The sequence below is a fragment of the Sabethes cyaneus genome, chromosome 1 (genome assembly GCF_943734655.1).
Source record: "Sabethes cyaneus chromosome 1, idSabCyanKW18_F2, whole genome shotgun sequence".
Classification (NCBI taxonomy): Eukaryota; Metazoa; Arthropoda; class Insecta; order Diptera; family Culicidae; genus Sabethes; species Sabethes cyaneus.
In genome coordinates, this window is record NC_071353.1 from 37330454 (window position 1) to 37350982 (window position 20529).

A 20529-nucleotide genomic window follows, 5' to 3' on the forward strand; every position below is an offset into this window, starting at 1 on the left:
AGACATTTATTTATCATTTTAATCAATTTCTGGTTTCATAGTTTCGGAAGTTACGAAAACGACACTTTTCATTTCACAACTGCAGATTGCTCGTAACACGAGGAACTTCTTCGTGAATTTTGGCCTCTTTTTGTACTGCATTGTCTCTGTTTCTATAATCCAAACGCACGGGACAATGAACAATATAAAAAAGTATAAACAGTATAAAAAAGAGGCCGAAAGATCATACTTCAACTTCAAAAACTTCAATCTGGTAGCTAATATGACGTACAACTTTTCTTAATAGTGAAACAGACGTCAGACGGAAGAGTTACGGTGTTTTTTAAAGGGATGCAGCTTCTGAAGCGATGGACATTTGAGAATTAGTTTCAGTTCAGTTCAGTTATCAGATGGTGACAAATCAGGAGGATCTGAGTGTTTGTCTCGACTGTCCTGATGTCCATCTTCTGTTTCTCGAACACCAATCAAAAGGTACAAATAATTAAGTTTACTTGAACAAATATCCAAGAATTTCATACTGACATAGGGTATTGTCGTTATCGTCGGGCCACTGTTATGGTCGGGCCATCTCGATTTTTACAGTTTTAGTAACTCATGATATCTATGAACAAGCATTGTAATACTTCTTACTGTGACAGCTAACTTTTCACAATATTCTGAGTTTCAATCGTTTATTCAAAACACGCGTACTGAATTCAGTGACTAAATCTGACAAAAAAAGTTTTGCAGGCGCAGTAAACTTTTCTTCGAGAAACGATTCATAAAATGCAATTTTCGAGATAAATGTTGAAAATGTATTAAGTGTGTTGTGCTTCACACGAAGACTACAGAAAAATATCCTCCAGTAAGGTGTTTGGTAAGGGTAAGGTGAAATACTAGAAAAGCACTATTTGTAAAGGTCGGGCCACTTGAGTAGTCATGGTTGGGCCACCATAATTTTAAGCGCAGAAGCGCAATAATCGCTAGAGAATGTCAGTCACGTAAAATGTGATGAAATAAAGCAAAATTAATACGATAAAAACCTAGATTTTTGTTGTTTTTTTCATTGTAGTTGTACACTTCGGAAAAGGCGATTGTAGCAATATTGATTTTACAAGATCGCCAAAGTTTCGCAAAAATGCAATTAAAAATAGAGTATTTGTACCTATATAAGCCGTTGTTCACGGAATTCACTCGTTTCATGTCTCTATATAGAAATTCAATACGTATGTCTTAGATTTTGTACAACATGGCCCGACTATGACAACATTTTTTGTCTTCACGTAAATACCTATAACTTTTTTATTTTTCAAGCAATCTGCTCAATACTTTCCAGAAATATACCTTATTCTTAGACCTTTGTAACGATGTATTCAGATTTCTAAAATTCCTTTTGAAACGAAAGTTATGGGAGAATTCCAAAACGTGGCCCAACCACGACGACACTCCCCTATATAGGTGTTCTAGACTGTTTAAATAATGTAGGATTAATCGTTTAATTGTTCTCTTCCTAATTCGAACCTTCATCTTTTGGACCTGTGTAGTAAACTGACTTCGTAATGAACGACTAATTTGCTTCCGACTTCCTCTTCACCCCCCTAGGTCGGATTTAAAACCCTCCGACCTGCTTGTAGATTTGCCATAGCTCTCTGCTGCCCGACCGCCCCCGTGTCGGTATTCCAAACCAACTAACTAACATCCAAACCTGGGCCGTGCGTCGTTGGCCGGTGCCGGAGAACCGGCACAAGAGATATGCCTTTTCAATTGCCGACTCAATTGTTACAATGGAAGCTGCTGTGTGATCTGTCTCCGGCAGATCACCCAACCGGTTCTGACCCACGCATAACCTCTCAACAACCACCGTCGTCGGAGCTCTACAAATGAAGTAGCCTTTTCAGTGATGCCTTTAACGACGTCATAAATCAAATGATGGGATGTGGTTCGTTTCGATTCTTTCCAGTTCATCATCATCTCTCCGTCCAGAACTTGTCTGCGTTTCGAAGCGCTGATTTGCCTTCGCTTGGGTTGGTGTGTGAGTGTGTATGTGTGTGTGTGTGTGTGTGTGTTTCTGTAGAAAGATGAGATACACCGCAACCACCATGGATGGAGACGTGATTTCTTGTCATCTTTCTTCCAAACTCCTCCGCATGACATACGGTGACTGGGTTGGCCTTTGCGAGACAACACCAAGAGCCAGGTGCGGTCGAGGTTTGTCGTTTTTCACCTAAAGAAAGACGGCTGCTGCTTTGTCCCGAGCGATCAGCACGTTGATTACCGAAATATATGTAGATGATATTCAGAAACATATTTTTTTGGTTCCACCATGGTGGCGTGGTTAGAATTCCAAAACGTGACATTTTTCGAAAGCGTTTTCGAGCGTGAAATAGATCATTTTTACGTACGAGGAATGAAGACCACAGTCTCCTGAAAAATGAGGCGGGAAGATATTTTCCGCTGGAAGTTGTTTGATCGTAGAGAAAACGAACCCGTCCTCTATTCTTATACGAGCTGAAGGAACTCAGCGGCTATGATTGATTAGACAGTGTCTCTAGTGTATTTTGAATAACACTTTGTATTGCCGCATGTCTGATTGATCAATCTGATGTCAGTTGGAATCATTTATACCGACATGAGACACATATTTAGAGCAGTGGCAGATGTTTTTCGAATAATTTTTGGGAACGTAAATAGTTTTGGTTAGAGTTTTTTTTCTTTCTATTAGCAAAGCAAAGCAAAGTCCTGGTGCTTCTTTGCGACGGAATTTGAACTTCTGATTTTTTTTGGCAAACAATTGCGGGACTAGTTCGACGCTCCTTTTCGCTCTAGCAGTCTTTTCCAGTCGAAATGATAACATACACACTTGAAAAACTCAGCAAAATTTGCCGAGATTTGGACAGCCGAGCGTTCGGTGAAAATTTCAGTTTTGCAAATCGACGTTTACGGATCTTTACTAACGTTTGGCATCATAAAAAATTTTATCGAACGCTCGGCTGTCAAAATTTTGCTGACTTCGGCACTTTTTTTAAGTGTGTACGACGACTGACTTATTAGACTGGTACCATACCTTGCGGCCAACTGGGAGGCCATCTTCCTATTACGTACTATTAAATAGAAATTTACGTAATCTCACGCCTTATTCAATTTGTCTACTGCCAGAAACGATAGATTGTACAGCAATGTCCTGCCACTCTGCCAGACTAGAACAACTGCTATTACTCTTATGTTAGCTTTTGGTTTAGTAATTTTGCCCGTGTTGGGCTACAAATTAAAGGTGTTAAATTGTTTCGTACTAAACCAGCCAAGTTTTTGAACTATAATAGAGTTTTAGTTTTTAAACTAAAATAGAGAAAGTATAGTTTGGTTTTCAACATTTTTTTAAATACGACAAACTTAGAAAATGTCTGTGCGAGAGTCTATTTTTTCAGCCTAAACTTTAAAATTTAGTGCTTATGATTGAAACCTCCAAAATGTGTAACTTTCTTTATTTTTAATAGCTTCGTATGGTGGTTCAGAAATACGATTGAGGTGTATTGGTTGTTTGAAAAAACTAGCTAGAATACTATTTTAGTTTGGCAAGGGCTAAATGTAAGTAAGGTAAACATTCACTGTCAGGTGATCAAGGGTCGTCGTTGTTGAATGTTATTTTCGCTGGTGTTAAGAAGGCTGGTGTGCATAACATACCAGCCGTAAGTGTTCTAGACTTGGTTTTGCTCTTAAGCGAAGCGTTTTGATGTGGTAAAAAGATGTTCTTAAGTTTTTCCCTTCTTCTGCTCCGCGTAAGCACGCTTTGTGAAACCACCACTTGAAACTATGTTTATGAGTTTATTGTGTTTTGCAGGGGCTTCACGTTTTTCCGTTGTTTTCTTTAAGCCGAATGAGAGTTTCAACATGTAATGCGTGTTTCTGCAATGTTTCTCTCAATTATTTTTGTTCTTTCTGACCGTCAGCGACGGCCGAACCTTCCGGCTCGCCGGCTCGCACCCTCTGTGAGAATATGCCTGTGCCGCTTATAAGGGGTATGGCCAAACCTGATCAAGCCGAGAAGACCATATCATCAGAACAGCTGCTGATTGGAAAATAATTGGATGGGAATGAAATCAACCGCACACCGGCAGCACTGCTGCATTCGGGCGGCTCGATTGCGGTGTGCGATATTGACATTTTTTCACGAACGTAGAACAACCTTAGTCCTGCTTTGTAAACTACCGAACACTCTGTCCGGGTTGGTATCGGTAATTGAAATAAAATACCAGTGTACCTAGTACACCCTGTCGCATTCAGTTTGAAGAATCGAATTCTTCTGAAGGTCTCAAGGGAGTTTTGCCTCGACGGAAAGCACGTTTCGGAGCAAAAAAGCGTTGCTTTAACCACGTCCTTAGCACCGTGCTCCGATGATCAAGCAAAGGGTAGTTCAGACAGCAGAATAACACACGCGAAACGATGTTTACATAACTTAACACCTCGGAGCGGGTCTGCAATCACACTTATGCCAAGTAGCGTTTACGACCGTTAGCGAAATGTTGATCATAATGTTGAATTGGACTGAAATATCACGTTTACAGGTGCACTGCGACGTGTTCCTTTCCCATTGAAATAGATGATGGACATGGCGTATCACAGTGTATACACGCTCACGAAAGTTTACCCAAATAATCAAACGTGGACTGACTGGTTTGTTCTTTGCATAAACATGACGTTTCCCATAAAACATCGAAAAATTAAGAGATATATCTGTTAACCTCCTAGATGGCCTTGAGGTACGACGCTGGTCTAGCAAGCCAGTTGGTGTATGTTCGAATCTCGGCTGGGAGACGTTCCCAACAAACATTTTTGTTGTATAATAGCTTATTCATCTATTGTACAGCTGTCAGCTGATTCCTGTGGAACAAGTGTTTGATAAGCCATTATACGACAAAAATGTTCCTTGGGTTGTTAGTGTCCATACGATCGTAGAGCTAGCCCCGCAATTGTCCTGCACTCTAACTGCTGGACGAGAAATCTGTTCAACAAAAAGCAGACGGTTAAGTTTCGAAAACGGAATGTAAACAGAACGGAAAAATGAATCTCAAATTCGACGTAAACTGAAATGCATATAAATTAATGAGCACTCAACAATATTTTTACATTAAGGGGGCATAAACGACTAAAATTTTTTGAAAAAGCCATTATTTTTTTATTTCAGATTTTAATTCTACAGTCTTTTGTGGTTATTTTGATACTAAGTTTGTAATGATCCGACCACGGGAAGTGGCCGAAAAACGATCATACACATAAGCATTCCAGTGCAGTGTGGTACAACTTCGACGGGAAAAAAACTCCGCTACTGTAAAAACATGGTTTTCAAACTTTATGTACCTTTTGTCCAAGACTACACAACGTACCGGAACAAACTTTTTATTGTTTTGTTGGTAATAGTTTGACAAAGACTTTTATAACTTTTGAGCTTTGTAAACCAAACACAGCCAGTGAAAACAGAAAAATTTTATTTTTTTATCCATACTTTTTTCTCAAACTGTTTGGAAATCGTGTTTATACAGGAGTTGCGTTTTATTTCATCTAAGTTGTTCCACGCTGCACTGGCTTATGTGTATGACCGTTTTTTGTCCACTTCCCGTGGTCGGATCACTACAAACTTAGTATCAAAATAATCAGAAAAGACAGTAGAATCAAAATCTGAAATAAAGAATAATGATTTTCCAACATTTTTAGTCGTTTCCCCTTAAATAAAACGTAAATATCCCAAACCGCTTTAAAGATATATTCTTATATCAAGCCAAATGTAAAAAATAAGCCTACATGCATACAACACTCGTTACGAAATTATAAATTCTGATTTGTGTAGTTATGCGCATGTCAAAAGGCGTTAACTTACAGGATTTTGTTTCGAAGTTTGTAGGCTTTGTATTTATCAGTTCAAACGTAAAAACTTGACTGAATTGCACTAATTTTTGAGTTAATATTTCACAAAAGAACAAAAATAATTGAAAAATCGACGGGAAAAAAGTGAAAATATATACTTTATTTGTGAGCCGATCTCAGTATTTAGTGTAATACCAGCTACTTGCCCGATCTTACTCGGGACCCCTTTGTCTTTCAGTTACTTGTATATCTGTTATTGTAACGAATATTCTCATAATGCAAGAAATACAACCCTTTTCTTTTCATTTGAATTTGTCTACTCCCTTTGTCAATTCCCCTCATTTTGTCATCCAGCTACAGTTAGTTATCATATATTTCTCCTCGGTGGAACCCTCCTCTTTTCTCAGTCATTTCCATGCAAGAGAAACGCACCCCCTTTTACTTATGTGAACCTCCCTCCTTGTTAAGAACTCTTCACCCCCCCCCCCCCCCCCCCTTTGTCAACCCCTTCAGTTCTGATTCCGTTATGTCACGGAACATGTGTGCCACGTTTGATGAAGAGAACCGTCCAGGCATTTCGGAGTTATGAATTATCCCCCTACTATGAACCCGCTCCTTTTGTCAATCCCACAGTGCTGATTCTCTTGTATCAAGCAACACGTGCGCCAAGTTTGGTGGAGAACGGTCAAGGCGTTCTGGAGTTATGGCGGAACATACAAACTCACGGTCACTTTTATAAATCTATAGATAGATCTACATAAGATATATAGATATGACCCAAATTGAAATACTACGTTGCTTACTTTACTTTACTTTTACTTTTTCGGCAAAAATTCGCTTATCTGTGCCGAATTTAGGTGTCGTCTCTACCTCGTTCTTGGGTTGCCACTCTCTTGTCGCTCTACCCATCCAACGGGTACGGGATCTGCCTCGAAGTCGACGGCCTCTATCGGGCTCTCTACTGAATATTATTATTGTTCCGCTGGTCTCGTCCGGCCTCCTTGCTACGTGGCCAGCCCACTAGAGTTTGCCGTGTTTTATTCGCTTCACAATATCCGCATCTTTGTATACTTGGTAAATTTCGTGGTTCATGCGCCACACTTCATCTTCTAATATGCCGCCAAGAAATGATCGTAGGACCTTACGTTCAAAAACACTAAGAGTTCGTCGGCCGCCCCCTTTCAACGTCCACGCTTCGTGGCCGTAGAGTACCACCGGGAGAATTAGTATCTGATAGAGCGCGAGTTTCGTACGGAGTTGCAGGTTACGGGACTTCAGCTTCAGCTGCGTAATTCGTAGAAGCTTGAAATGTTGGCATCCGCTATCCTCCTTTTTATTTCACGGCCCACATCGTTGTAGCAAGTCACCCGAACATCCGAAGATTACGTCAAGTAGGATATTGTCGTTATCGTCGGGCCACTGTTATGGTCGGGCCATCACGATTTTACAGGTTTAGTAACTCATGATATCTGTGATACAACCATGGTAAAACTTCTTACTGTGATAGCTCACTTTTCACAATTTCACTTTTCCGTCGCTTTACCCAAGGCAAGTACGATCAAGTCTCGAGCCATTCTTCTCCTGAATTGTCTCATGGTTCTAGCGCTGTGGATGGCCTGAATGGCGAAGGCGATACGTTGGCCCCATCGGCAGTTGCTGACGTTGCGGTGGAGGAATACTGCTACCCTCCTGCTACTGTGGACACCCTTGCAAAATCTGACTGTATTCGCCTATACTATCAAAATGTTAGAGGTCTCCGCACCAAAGTCGACGACTTCTTCATCTCAGTCAGCGATGCTGAATTTGACGTGGTGATTCTCACCGAGACCTGGCTCAATGACCGGTTCCATTCACCGCAGTTTTTTGGAACGGAATATAATGTTTACCGCAATGACCGCGACCCCCTTGGCTCGGGCAAATTAAGAGGTGGAGGTGTGCTTATAGCAGTTTCAAAACGATACAGTTCTTCTGAGTCAGCAGTTGTCGATGATCGTGAGATTGAACAGCTTTGGGTTAATGTGAATGGAGGCAATCGAACTATCTGTCTAGGTGTTGTTTATATTCCCCCCGTTTTCTCTACTTCGCCGAAGTGCATCGAGCGACATATAGATTCCGCATTCACGTTATCCGAGAAACTAGGACCATTAGACTTCCACCTACTGTTCGGTGATTACAACCAACCCGGCCTTCGTTGGAATTGCCCAGCTTCTGGAAAAGTTCGAATCGATCAGACTAACTCAGTATTCACTGCTGCAAACAGTGCGCTCGTGGATGGTATGGCATTACTCGACATGCAGCAGATAAATCCATTCACGAATGACCGTGACCGGGTCCTGGACTTAGTGTTTGCTAATGTCAATGCAGTCAATCAGTGCGATGTAATTCAACCACCTGAAGCCATTATCAAAATCGATCCGTTACATCCTCCAATTCTTGTCACTCTTAGCTGTCCACCTCTCATTCGATACGAAGAGGTACTTGACGAACGAGAGTTTGATTTCTATCGCACCGATTTTTCTGGCCTGAACGAAGCTTTGCATTCAACGGATTAGTCGTTCCTGGGTGGGGTTGATGTGAATATGGCTGTATCCCTTTTTAACCAACTGCTTCTATCATTCTTTCGTGACTTCGTCCCTCGACCAAGGCCTAAGCGGAAACCACCCTGGTCAAATTCATGGCTTCGTCGTTTAAAACGTAAGAGATCTGTAGCACTGAAGAAGTACTCCCGTTTACGGAACGAGATCACCAAACAAGAGTTTGTTAGAGCCAGTCGTCGATACAGAACACATAACCGCCATCTTTACTCGAGATATGTTTTGCAAAAGCAGCAACATCTTAAATTAAATTCCAAACGTTGTTGGTCATTCGTTAACGAGAAGCGCAAGGAAACTGGACTTCCTGCCCAAATGTCACTAGGAGATCTATCTGCCAGCAATACTGAAGACATCTGTAATCTTTTTGCTCAGCAATTCTCTAGCGTATTCGTCAGCAGTAGTACTTCAGCCCTTGACGTCCAGGAAGCTCTAAAGTTCGTTCCTGCAAACGTGTGCGATATAAACATAGCTAGTTTCACGCAAAATGAAGTTGAAGCTGCCTTGAAGCAGTTGAAATCATCGGTGTCTCCCGGGCCGGATGGAATACCGTCGATTATACTGAAAAATTGTGCATCTACTCTTTCGAAACCTCTACAGTTTATTGTTAACCAATCGCTTCTTCAGGAAACATTTCCAGTATGCTGGAAAAAATCCTATATGTTTCCCGTGTTCAAAAAGGGAAACAAAAACGATATTGCCAATTACCGCGGAATTACGTCGCTTTGCGCTGGCTCGAAATTATTTGAAATCCTCATTGGTGGCTCGCTGCACAGAAGTTTTGCACAATACATCTCAACTGATCAGCATGGCTTTTTTCCTGGTCGCTCGATCAGCACAAATCTGGTGGAATTCAGCTCATTTTGTCTACAACATATGGAAGGTGGAGCACAAGTCGACACGGTGTATACTGACATCAAAGCTGCGTTCGATCGAGTTGACCATACCATACTGCTTGCTAAGATAAAGCATCTCGGTGCCTCTGCTGCTTTTGTCCGGTGGTTGAAATCTTTTCTTGAAAACCGCTGTCTTTCTGTGAAATTGGGAAGTACTGAGTCTTGCGGCTTCCGGAGTACCTCAGGTGTCCCTCAGGGCAGCAACGTCGGACCCTTGCTATTTTCGCTGTATTACAACGATGTCTGCATGATACTCCCCCAAGGATGCAGAATCGTGTATGCTGATGACCTCAAAATCTACCTTGTAGTTCGGTCAATCGCTGATTGCATCGAATTACAGAAGCTAATCGATTTGTTTTATGGTTGGTGTGTATGTAACCGGCTCAGTATCAGTGTCTCCAAGTGCTCTGTAATCAGCTACAGCCGACAGAAGGCTCCAATCCAATACAGTTATTCCATAAACGGCCAGAATATTGAACGCGTAACTGTCGTCAAGGATCTTGGTGTTCTGTTGGATACCGAGCTTACGTTTCAGGACCACTACAGTAGCATCATTTACAAAGCAAACAAGAACCTGGGGTTCATAATGAGAATTACAAAAGAGTTTCGTGATCCATACTGCTTGAGAGCCTTGTATTATGCACTTGTACGCTCATCATTGGAGACGGCAGCAGTTGTTTGGAGCCCTTACACCGGCCTTTGGACTGCACGGATCGAATCTGTACAAAAAAGGTTTATCAGATACGCGCTTCGGGATCTGCCCTGGACGGATACAGTCGAACTTCCTCCATATGAACACAGGTGTAAGCTGCTGGACATGGACACATTGGAAAAGAGAAGGGATGATATGCGTGCTGTATTTGTTGGAAATATTTTATGTGGAAGAATTGATGCCCCTTGGATTCTGGCAAGGGTCAATATGAACGCGCCCTCGAGAGTTCTTCGTTCTACTAACTTCCTCAGAATTCCATTTCATCGGACATTATATGGACAAAATGAACCTGTTACCGCTATGTGTGCAGTTTTTAACTCTGTGTTCTACTTGTTTGATTTTAATATTAGCAGTGAAACGTTCAAGTGTCGTTTACGTAATCGTTGTTAATTTTAATTTGTTAGTTAGTAGTTTTTTTATCTCATGTAGACCTTGTTGTCAGATGATCCGAAGAATAAATAAATAAATAAATAAATAAATATATAAATAAATAAATATGTATTGTGAGTTTCAATCGTGTATTCAAAACACCCGTACTGAATTCAGTGACTAAATCTTATAAAAAAAGTTTTCCAGGCGCAATGAACTTTTCGTCAAGAAATGATTCATGAAATTCAATTAACGAGATAAATTTTAAAAATGTATGAAGTGTGTTGTGGTGCACACGAAGACTATAGAAAAATCCCCTCCAGTAAGTTGTTTGGGAAGGCTAAGGTGAACTACTAGAAAAGCGCTATTTGTAAAGGTCGGGCCACTTGAGTAGTCATGGTTGGGCCACCATAATTTTAAGCGCAGAAGCGCAATAGTCGCTAAAGAATGTCAGTCACGTAAAATGTGATGAAATAAAGCAAAATTAATACGATAAAAACCAAGATTTTTGTTGTTTTTGTCATTGTAGTTGTACACTTCGGAAAAGGCGATTGTAGCAATATTGATTTTACAAGATCGCCAAAATTTCGCAAAAATGAAATTGAAAATAGAGTATTTGTACCTATATGAGCCGTTGTTCACGGAATTTATTCTTTTCATGTCTCTATATAGAATTTCTATACTTCTAGATTTTCTGCGGTGGCCCAACCTGTACAACATGGCCCGACTATGACAACATTTTTTGTCTTCACGTAAATGCCTATAACTTTTTTATTTTTCAAGCAACCAGTTCAAAACTTTCTGGAAATATACCTTATTCTTAGACCTTTGCAACGATGTATCTAGATTTCCAAAATTCTGTTTGAAACGAAAGTTATGGGCGAATTCCAAAACGTGGCCCAACCACGACGACACTCCCCTACTATTAATTACGTATCGGATTCGTGGCTTCCCAAGTAATAATTCTAAAACCGCTTGCTTATATTTGAATTTTATAAAGGTTTTATAGTGGTATGAATCATTACCTCTGGTGATACAAGTCAAAAACTTGAAACTGGTTCGCACATCATTTATAAACTTACTATACGTGGGGCGTAGCAATACAATATGGCGCACCAATCAAAGTTGATCTTATTGCGGTTGCTTATCAAACCGCAATAAATCTGCTAGTTTTAGGCTACTAATATGGTAACACCCCGATCAATCAGATTATTTATTGCTGTTATTAAGAAGAATATTATAGTTCAACACCGAAATAGTTTTTTATGCGAAGCCAAATTGCCGTCTTCTAGCATTTATTTTTGGTCGCCAAACAACAATTCATCCAAGGAGTCAATCCCGGTGTAGCAGAGAGCACTCTCACGCCGAGGACTAGGGGTTAAAATCCCAACCCCACAGAAGTTATGAGTGACCCAAGTTACTAAAGTGACTGCTAATCGAAGAACAAAAATAAAACTGTGAACTGCAGAAAGGAAGTTATTATAATAATTAATAATTATATTAATTATTAATTGGTAAAAAATCGACTTTAATGTCAGAATGGTATTAGAATGATTTAGCTAGATGTAAGACAAATCTGTTTTCGACTTCAGACACTGAGGAAGCCTGTAAGTCGCAGGCGAAATACGTATCTGTCAAGAATAAAATATACTTAGTAGTATTAAATTGGATAAGTTTTCTTTTTATTTAATATTCCGGTAAAGTTTTACTGTCAGATCATTTTGAACGATTTGGTTTATGGCGACCATAATAAAATATCCCACAGAATAAATAATGAGTTTTGAGCAGTCTTAGTTCGTTTGCGGCATATGCGCATTAAATTTTATCGTGCATATTGTTATGATAGGTGGATAAAATCAACGCGCCATTGATTTGTATCTTTCGAAAACTGGTTGTTTTTGCAAAATTTAACAGTTAGTCAATCTCAATTTCCAGCAAAATCATTTTAAGTGACAGGAAAACCGATTAAAAATAATTTTTTTCTGCTATTTTTGTTTGCGAGCTAAAACAAAATACAGGGATTCCTCGATATAAGACAATTAATTTTTTCAAAAAGTTGTCTTACATCGAAACATGATTTTTTCAAACAATTGTTGGATTAGCAGTCGCCAATTTGACTCTGTGTTGTGTGTTTACGAGTTTTGAACTATTCGTTATTGTTTGAGCTAGGTATTAGTTTTTTACAATTTTTAGGGTTATTTTGGAAAAATGAACATCTCCATGGCGCCGATTTTGGGATGGAAAATTAGCTCTGGTATCGTTACCAACTATTTTAAAGGGATTTGTCTTATATCGAGGTTGTTTTATAACGAGGTTGTCTTATATCGAGGTATCCCTGTACTGATAATATGGCAATTAGGCAAAATGGCAATAATGGCAGAATGGTTTTGGTGTTGAACTTTATTATTCTTCATAATAGCAGCAATAAATCTGTTTGGTCAGGGTGTCACCGTAGCTATTAAACTCTATAAAACTAACAGATTTCTTGCGGTTTGACTAGCAACCGCGATGAGATCAATTTTGATTGGTGCGCCATTTTGCTTTGCAACGCCACACACGCAATGTCTGAAGGAAATTATTATTTAACTTTCATGCACCTCAGATTTTTCTTCACAGGATGTTAGTATTAGTCAAAACAATTAATTTTGTGAAGGTCTTAAAATATTCTACCTTGGGTTTTTTACAAAATTCAATTTTCAAGGTTATATAGGGGTCATTCCCTCTCAAATGATCAGATCCGTTGTAATCGACCACCACTGATTTCAACCAAATTTGGTATAATTACTTATTCTAACCCCACATTCAATTTCCCAAAGTTTTGTACGGATTGATCAATCCCCCTTGCAGTGACGCTTCTCCAATTTTCTTAGATTTTCCAAAAAACTCATTTTTCATTGCATTTTTCACTGCAAGGGGGATTGATCAATCTGTACAAAACTTTGGGAAATCGAATGTGGGATCGGAATGTTGTTGAAATCGGAGGTGGTCGATTACAACGGATATGATCATTTGAGAGGGAATGACCCCTATATAACCTTGAAAATTGAATTTTTTAAAAACCCCAAGATAGACTATTTAAAGACCTTCTCCAAATTAATTGTTTTGACCAATACTAACATCCTGTGAAGAAAAATCTGAGGTGCATGAAAGTTAAACAATAACTGCCTTCGGACATAGCGTGCCACACTTATGGTAAGTTTATAAGAGACTTGGTGCAGCCAAATAGTTTTATCGTGGTAAAAAAGTAACCACGATAAATTTGCTTTATTACAGGTTTATTACGGTTTTATAGCTATCTGTAAGTGTATTTTGCTTGTATCCTTTTGGTATTGCGGAATACAACAATGAAACCAGAGGTAATGATCAATTTCGCAATGAAATCTTTATAAAATTAAAGCGCAACCAACTGGCTTTAGAATTGTTGCTTGGGTAGCTATTCAAAAATGGGTTCTTCGAACAGATCCTCCCGCAAGTCTTGGCATTCTATAAGTAATTGTGAACTATTTCGATAGCTTTCTTCAATTTCGTTGAGCTTAAAACAAGCAATGAAGCTACATGGGCTTTTACTTCCAATACTACGGCTGTTATACGAGGCTACCGTATCATTATGGCGACAGAAGTCCAGGCAAAAGTTGGAGATTTTCATAAAAATGTCAAGACGATAAACATTAATGATGCGCTTTTTTCGGATCGTCCAGTGCTGACGCTCTTCGAGTCTGCTCAATGGACGAACAGCATGATTCGTGCTTCGAAGGACTTTGTCTGTAGTAAGTACCGGTAATCTTTTGTCCACACCGTATACTTATCTATTATCTAATCGTTCTGCTTGAATCTTCTTACCACGGCGAACGAATGAAGAATCGCCGTCATCATTTTCCAGGCGGTAGTAGCTTTTCAGCACTTCTTGCGCACACAGCCAAGAGATAGCATTATTCCTAGAATCGAAGCGCAGCAATCTGCGGCGCTGTTCATGACGTATCACAATTGTAATAAAATGTTGGATGAAAAATAATTAGCCGGTACCTTCGGCGAAGTCTCGATTAAATTTCCCTTGAGGTAGGTACATCGTCGAAGAACTGAACCCTGAACTATGGTGGGTCATTGACGTTCCCCTGGTAGAGAGAGCGCACACTTAGCAGCCGCAAACAAATGGCGAGATTATGATCGGATCATTAAGATAGCCACCTCGGAGAGCTGGAATTCACATTTATGTAATCATTCAACGCGATGCCACCTGTACCACTTAACCCGATGCTCTCCGTTTGGTACTTCTGTACGAGTGTGAGCATTGGTCGCTCGCTAGGGTCCAATCAGTCATCTGTTGTGTAATTATGGCGGCTTTATGCTGTGATTTTTTTTTATTTAAATTGATTCTCGACGTACCTGAAGGGTCGTGATTCGAGGAGGTTTTATTAAATCAAAACAAATGCCTAATGTGCTATTGCTATGCAAGCTAGCGAACCGGCGATGATGATGATTATCTTTCCACTTTCTTCGATGGTTGGACCAGTAACTATCGAATGGGAGCGAAAGCTGGTGAATCGACACAAGATGGTCATTATTTTCGTTATCTGGCTCGTACAAAAACTTAAAGAGAACTTCCCTTCGCATGGCGTTCAAACATAAATGTTTTTTTAGGGTTTTAATTCAACTCCGAAAGAGAGCCCATTAGTAATGAATAGGTAGTTCCACATTTCAAATTTTATGGCAGACGTAAAACATACACGATATTCATACAACATTGCAAATACAGTCTACTTCTAAGACATTTCCTCCTGATCAGGTGCTCGTAGTTATTAACGGTCGACGGCTTTACGAATCTGACCGTTTGACCTAATTCGTCGCCGAGAAAAGCCGTGCATAGCTCGGCTCAAGCCTTTCCCAGCCTAGCGATAATATTTTCATTCAATGCAACAAGTGTTTGCGGAATTTGTAGGCGATAGCTGTAGAGTATTCCGACCTACGCTCGTTTTTCCCCCACTCGTTCGCTCGTTCGAAAGACCTGACCGACTGTGGGCGACGAACCCGCTTCTATGGCACAACTGGGTAAAAAGCCGCCTCTCTCTCTCTAGCTCTTTATCTGCGAGTTTATAGGGTATTTCTCGGCCAGTAAACCGATCCTTTCCGAACCCATTTTAATGCCGTGCACTGAAGAAAAGGAAACCAATGTTCGTTTTATCTCTATTATTATTATCTGAATGCAAGCTATTAAAAAACTGCTCGATCTATTTCGATTCTCATCATGCCACATTTCTATACAGCTAGGAAAGCAATTCAACCTACCCATTCGCACTGCCACAATGAGAATAATTTACCCAGTTTCCTAGTAGTTTGCAGCATCTCTAGGGATGCAATCATAATTGCATGACCCGCGCAGGCTGACCTCGCTGATACTCTCCAACAGCCGGCCAGCCAGCGTGTTAGAATGACTACTTTCACATCGACACATCATTAATGCCATCGTTGAGCATTGGCTCGAACCGCTCGACCGTTTGCATTGCAAGCTGATGATGGCGGCCGGAGTTCGTCGAATGGTTGGGCCAGGGTTTTGAGTCGTTTTGTCCTCCGGCCCGGGTGTTCGCACAGTCATCGTAGCACATTTGACGCACCGGTTGTTGCAGGTACATTTCCAATTCGTCGAAAGACAACCTGTTCCAGGGGGAGTTGTTTCTCACGCCGCTTGTTTATTTGTCACGCGTATTTATGTAGCACTAAACAACGAAACGTACGTTTCTTCTGACGTGCGACTGCGGTTTACTTCAATGGGAGGGTAATATAAATTTCGATTAACCTTATGAAATGGTTTTATGCAAGGTTTTTAACGTATATTATTTGATTAGATTACTGTGTACTTTCATTACTTTGACATCAATCCAGTTATAGTTTGTTTTAAGATTTGTTCTATATAAACTACGAGAAAATTTTGAATGCTTATGTCTTTTGCTACGTTTTGGTATTAGTAACGGATTTTAGATCACAAACACGGACATCACTACGACATACCAAATGCTTTAGATACTAATAAAACACTATTTATGCAGTTTTTCCAAGGAAGGAACTACTATCAAAATTAAGTAAATTTACACAGCTCTTTATAGATGTTAAATAAATTTGTTCCATTACTATAGTTACTATAGTCCAGTTTTATTTCGTATTTTAGTATTGTTAGTATAGAAACCTTCATAGAATGGCATAATTCGACATTGTTTTATTCTATCTAAGGCCTGTTTTGGCTTGCTGTTGTTGTAAATTATTAAATTTGTTCCCCAAATTATTTTTTTAAGCCGTCAGTTGTAATGTATAAACTGAAAATTCATATTTCAAAATTCGGTTATTTTTATTTAGTGAAGTAATAATAAACACCTTCCTAAAATAATTTCCTCGTCAAATTTATAAAGTCCTTTGTAACTCACAATGAAGTAAGAAAATACTTTCGAACTCATTGTATAACGTACTAGAAGAGGAGAAGGCTTTAACTGAGCAGGTGAATTGAAGCTAACATCGCTAAAAGCATTGGACTGGATCACACGATGAAGGCCGGCACGATAAGCAGGTAACTGCAAATAGCCATCAAAATACTTTAAAGCGGAAATGCTCTTACTGAATCGTTTCCAAAATCTATCCTTAGGCTAATTTTGCGAATTTTCCCGTATTGTTAGTTGTATTGAAACATTGTTTACCGTCTAGCACTCGAGCAAATACAGCCCAAACCCAGAAACATCATAATGACTTGCACTTTAGGTTCGCTCGCTCGTCCGTCCGTTCGTTCGTTCAAACCGTGCGCTTATCAGTATCCTTCATGTGCCAAAAGCCGAGCCACCTTCCGACGACGCACGGCCACCCCGGCCGACCCCGGGCCCGATCGTTCGAAACCGCAGCGCTATGTTGATAGGGGCTCACGGGCCGTTCAAAACCTCTCCGCAAACAAAAGCTCAGTTGAAAGCTCTTAGCCCGGGCGCTGGTAGCGTTAAGTCAACAATGGGCTCGCTCGAGAGCCTACAAAATACGAGTTGCCCACTGGCAGTTTGTTTTTATTATTTATGCGCTTTCATTACCCCCCTCGGGGGGGCTGCCCGGTTTTACCGACCGCAGCAGCCTCAGCAGCAGCAGCGAGCGGTACGAACAATCCAATTTCAACTATTACACTTCGATTCGCGCAGATCTTAACGCACCTCCCCCCTCCCTTCGCGCGGAAATCTCGACTGTGATCTCACGCGAACAAATCCTCTATTTTTCTCCATAACGGTCCTTGTTACCCTTCTGCTGCCAGCTCAGCGCTCGGCACACAGCATCATTATCACAAGTATCCATTGTGTGTTCAGCTGATTAGTTCGAGTCTTATAATAATATTGTCTTTCGTGTGTTTCCCTTGGCCTTAGGCCGTAGGCAAGCAGCCGGCTGGTTGGCTGGTCCCAGCTGGCGAAGAATGGCCGATAGTCGAGGTCCAACGCGGCGGCCCTGTCGGCAAGGGTTCTGCGCTTGCTGCAGATGTTGTTCCACGCGGTTTAATTGTTTCGCAAGACGAGCTTATTAAGTTCCGTTTGATTCATGTAATAGCCAGTTATCAGCGGGTTGATCACTTTGTGCTTCCACAATTTTGGAGGTGATGAAAGTCTCACGCCTCGATTGTGCGGCGATGATGGAGCGCTTTTTAATTGAACGAAACAATCCTAAACAGGGTTCGAAATGATTTACAAAGCAGGAACTAAATGGTCGAAATGATGCCACTTTGTTTAATTCTTATATCTTTATCGTCACTTCTAGCTGGGTACCGGCTAAATTGGATCCGCTTAAATGAATATATTTCGAGGTATTATTGCTATAACGTTCCTCAATCTGCCAATTTGTACCACTCTCTACAGACAATGACATGGTAGATTACATTGTTTAAATGGAAATAGTTGTTGGAGGCATTCCGCTTCCCTGAATGTTTTTGTATTTTGTGAGAAACAAAGAATGGAATCGAAAATTGATTGATGATTGAATATTTTAATGAGGCCGAATTGTTACCTCCTATCATGTTTTAGTCAAATTGACATCTAAATGCTTGTAAACGTATACTTGATTAAGATATGCAAGATATGCAAAGGGCTCTGTGTGTAATTTGCAGTTTTTGTTGGGTTTATTTTCTACGCAGAGGACATTAAATCTAGTCGAATTTAGAATTTAGTGAATCCCACGGGGGTCCTTGATAGGCTTGAAGTCATCGACGCAGAAGAGCGTTGAAGTTAACGTCGATGCGGTAGATTGAAAATAAATACTGTTCAAGATGACTTCCTTGAGGAACTTGACGAACGTAACTGCCAAGGATGATGATACAGCAATCCCCTCAAAAGGAAAGCACTTTTCTAACGAAAACCTCTTTAATGGAGTCTACGTAGCGTATTGGATTTGAGTCAATTGTTTCCAACAATGCATAACTCGTACTCCTGACTATGTCAAGGTATCATGCAATGTTGCAAATCGCGCGTGAAGCAAACGTTGCCTACTCTCACACGGGCGTCTGTTAGAAGCATAGCATCCAACGCATACACCCCTGCCGCAAGCGGACGATAAATAGCCGCCGTTGCTGTATGTGCAGACATTCTGATACCTTCACAAACGTGACCGCACAGCCTCGTAACGTCTTTTTGCATAGCCCGCTTGCGAGGTAGCCAATTGCTCGTGAGCGCTAGCGGCACACTGGATTACAGATTTTGCATTACTTATTCTGTTCTTCATCATATTACGCACTCGATTCTATACATAAGCGAGAGTGCGAGCATGCATATCGACATATCGACGTTTTCGGATCCTTAGTAACGTTTGGTAATATAAAAAATTTTACCGAATGGTTGGCTGTTGAGATTTCGACCACAATTTTCCGAATTCGGTGCTTTTTTTAAATGTATTCTCTTTTCACTACTCTTCCAAAAAAATGCCAAACGTGCGCATAAATTTAGAATTATTTTACAACCGAACACTACAGTTGTAGCACACTTTCTCCACAGATAATATTAAATTGCCCTAGGCTTAATCGTCGCGAAGAATCTTCAACTTATTGAGACAAGAAAGTTTCTCTGGCGCACTACCCTAACATCTTCTTCTTCTTCTTCTTCAGCATAGAGCCTGGGTGGCTCGTGCTGTTTCAAGCACTCGTCTCCATTCAACTCGGTCTTGGGCCACTCGTCGCCAATTTCCTAGTCGTCTCAGAAGTCGCGAATCGCTTTCTACCTGGTCGAGCCATCGTGCACGTTAGGCCCCCCTGTTCCTGGTACCGGTGGGGTTGTTGAAACGGACTATTCTCGTCGCACTGTCGTCCGGCATCCTTACGACGTGTCCGGCCCACCGTAGCCTGCTTACTGTCGCTAGATGTGCGATGGGAGTCTCCCCAAGCAGTGCCTGCAGTTCGTGATTCATACGCCTCCGCCACTCTCCGCTTTCAGTTTGTGCTCCGCCAAATATCGTCCGCAGCACTTTCCGCTCGAACACGGCAAGGGCGCGTATGTCCTCCTTGAGCAGCGTCACGGCTTCAAGTCCATAAAGAACTACCGGTCTAATAAGGGTTTTGTACATTGTTAGCTTCGTGCGGCGGCGTATGATTCCTGGTCGTAGCGTTTTACGAAGGGCAACGTAGGCCCGATTTCCCGCTTGGATGCGCCACTGGATCTCCTTACTAGTGTTGTTGTCCGCGGTCACCAGCAATCCCAAGTACACGAACTCCTCTACCACTTCTAGTTCGTTGCCGTCAACGGTTACGGTCCGTGGGAGACGCGCGTTTGTTTCCTTTGAGCCTCTTCCTTTCATGTATTTGGTCTTCGACGCATTTATTTTTAGCCCAATTCTCCTAGACACGGCTTTCAGTCTGGCGTAGATTGCCTCCGCCGTCGCAAAGTTCCTGGCTATGATAGCGAAGTCGTCTGCAAAGCCTAGAAGTTGGCTACCCTTGGTAAAAATCGTGCCTACCGTTTCGATGCCCGCTCGTCGGATCACCCCCTCAAAAGCGCTGTTGAACAGCATGCAGGATAAATCGTCACCTTGTCTCAACCCTCGCCGCGTCTCAAAGGGACTCGAGAGTGTCCTAGAGATGCGTACGAAACACATCACTCGATCCAATGTAGCTCTGAATAGTCGCGTCAGTTTG

At 41.0% G+C, this 20529-nt stretch overlaps 2 protein-coding genes across 2 annotated transcripts in view; both read left to right on the forward strand.

The window, feature by feature from the left end:
- Positions 1-20529, forward strand: part of LOC128733202 (cadherin-99C) — a 425982-nt gene that overhangs the window by 5557 nt on the left and 399896 nt on the right. The gene's annotated exons all lie outside the window — the stretch shown is intronic.
- The window catches only part of LOC128745592 (serine-aspartate repeat-containing protein C-like), a 179127-nt gene continuing 167342 nt past the window's right edge, over positions 8745-20529 (forward strand). Inside the window, exon 1 of the mRNA XM_053842670.1 lies at positions 8745-9068. Coding sequence (XP_053698645.1) covers positions 8745-9068 — 324 coding nt within the window. The remainder of the gene's footprint in view (positions 9069-20529) is intronic.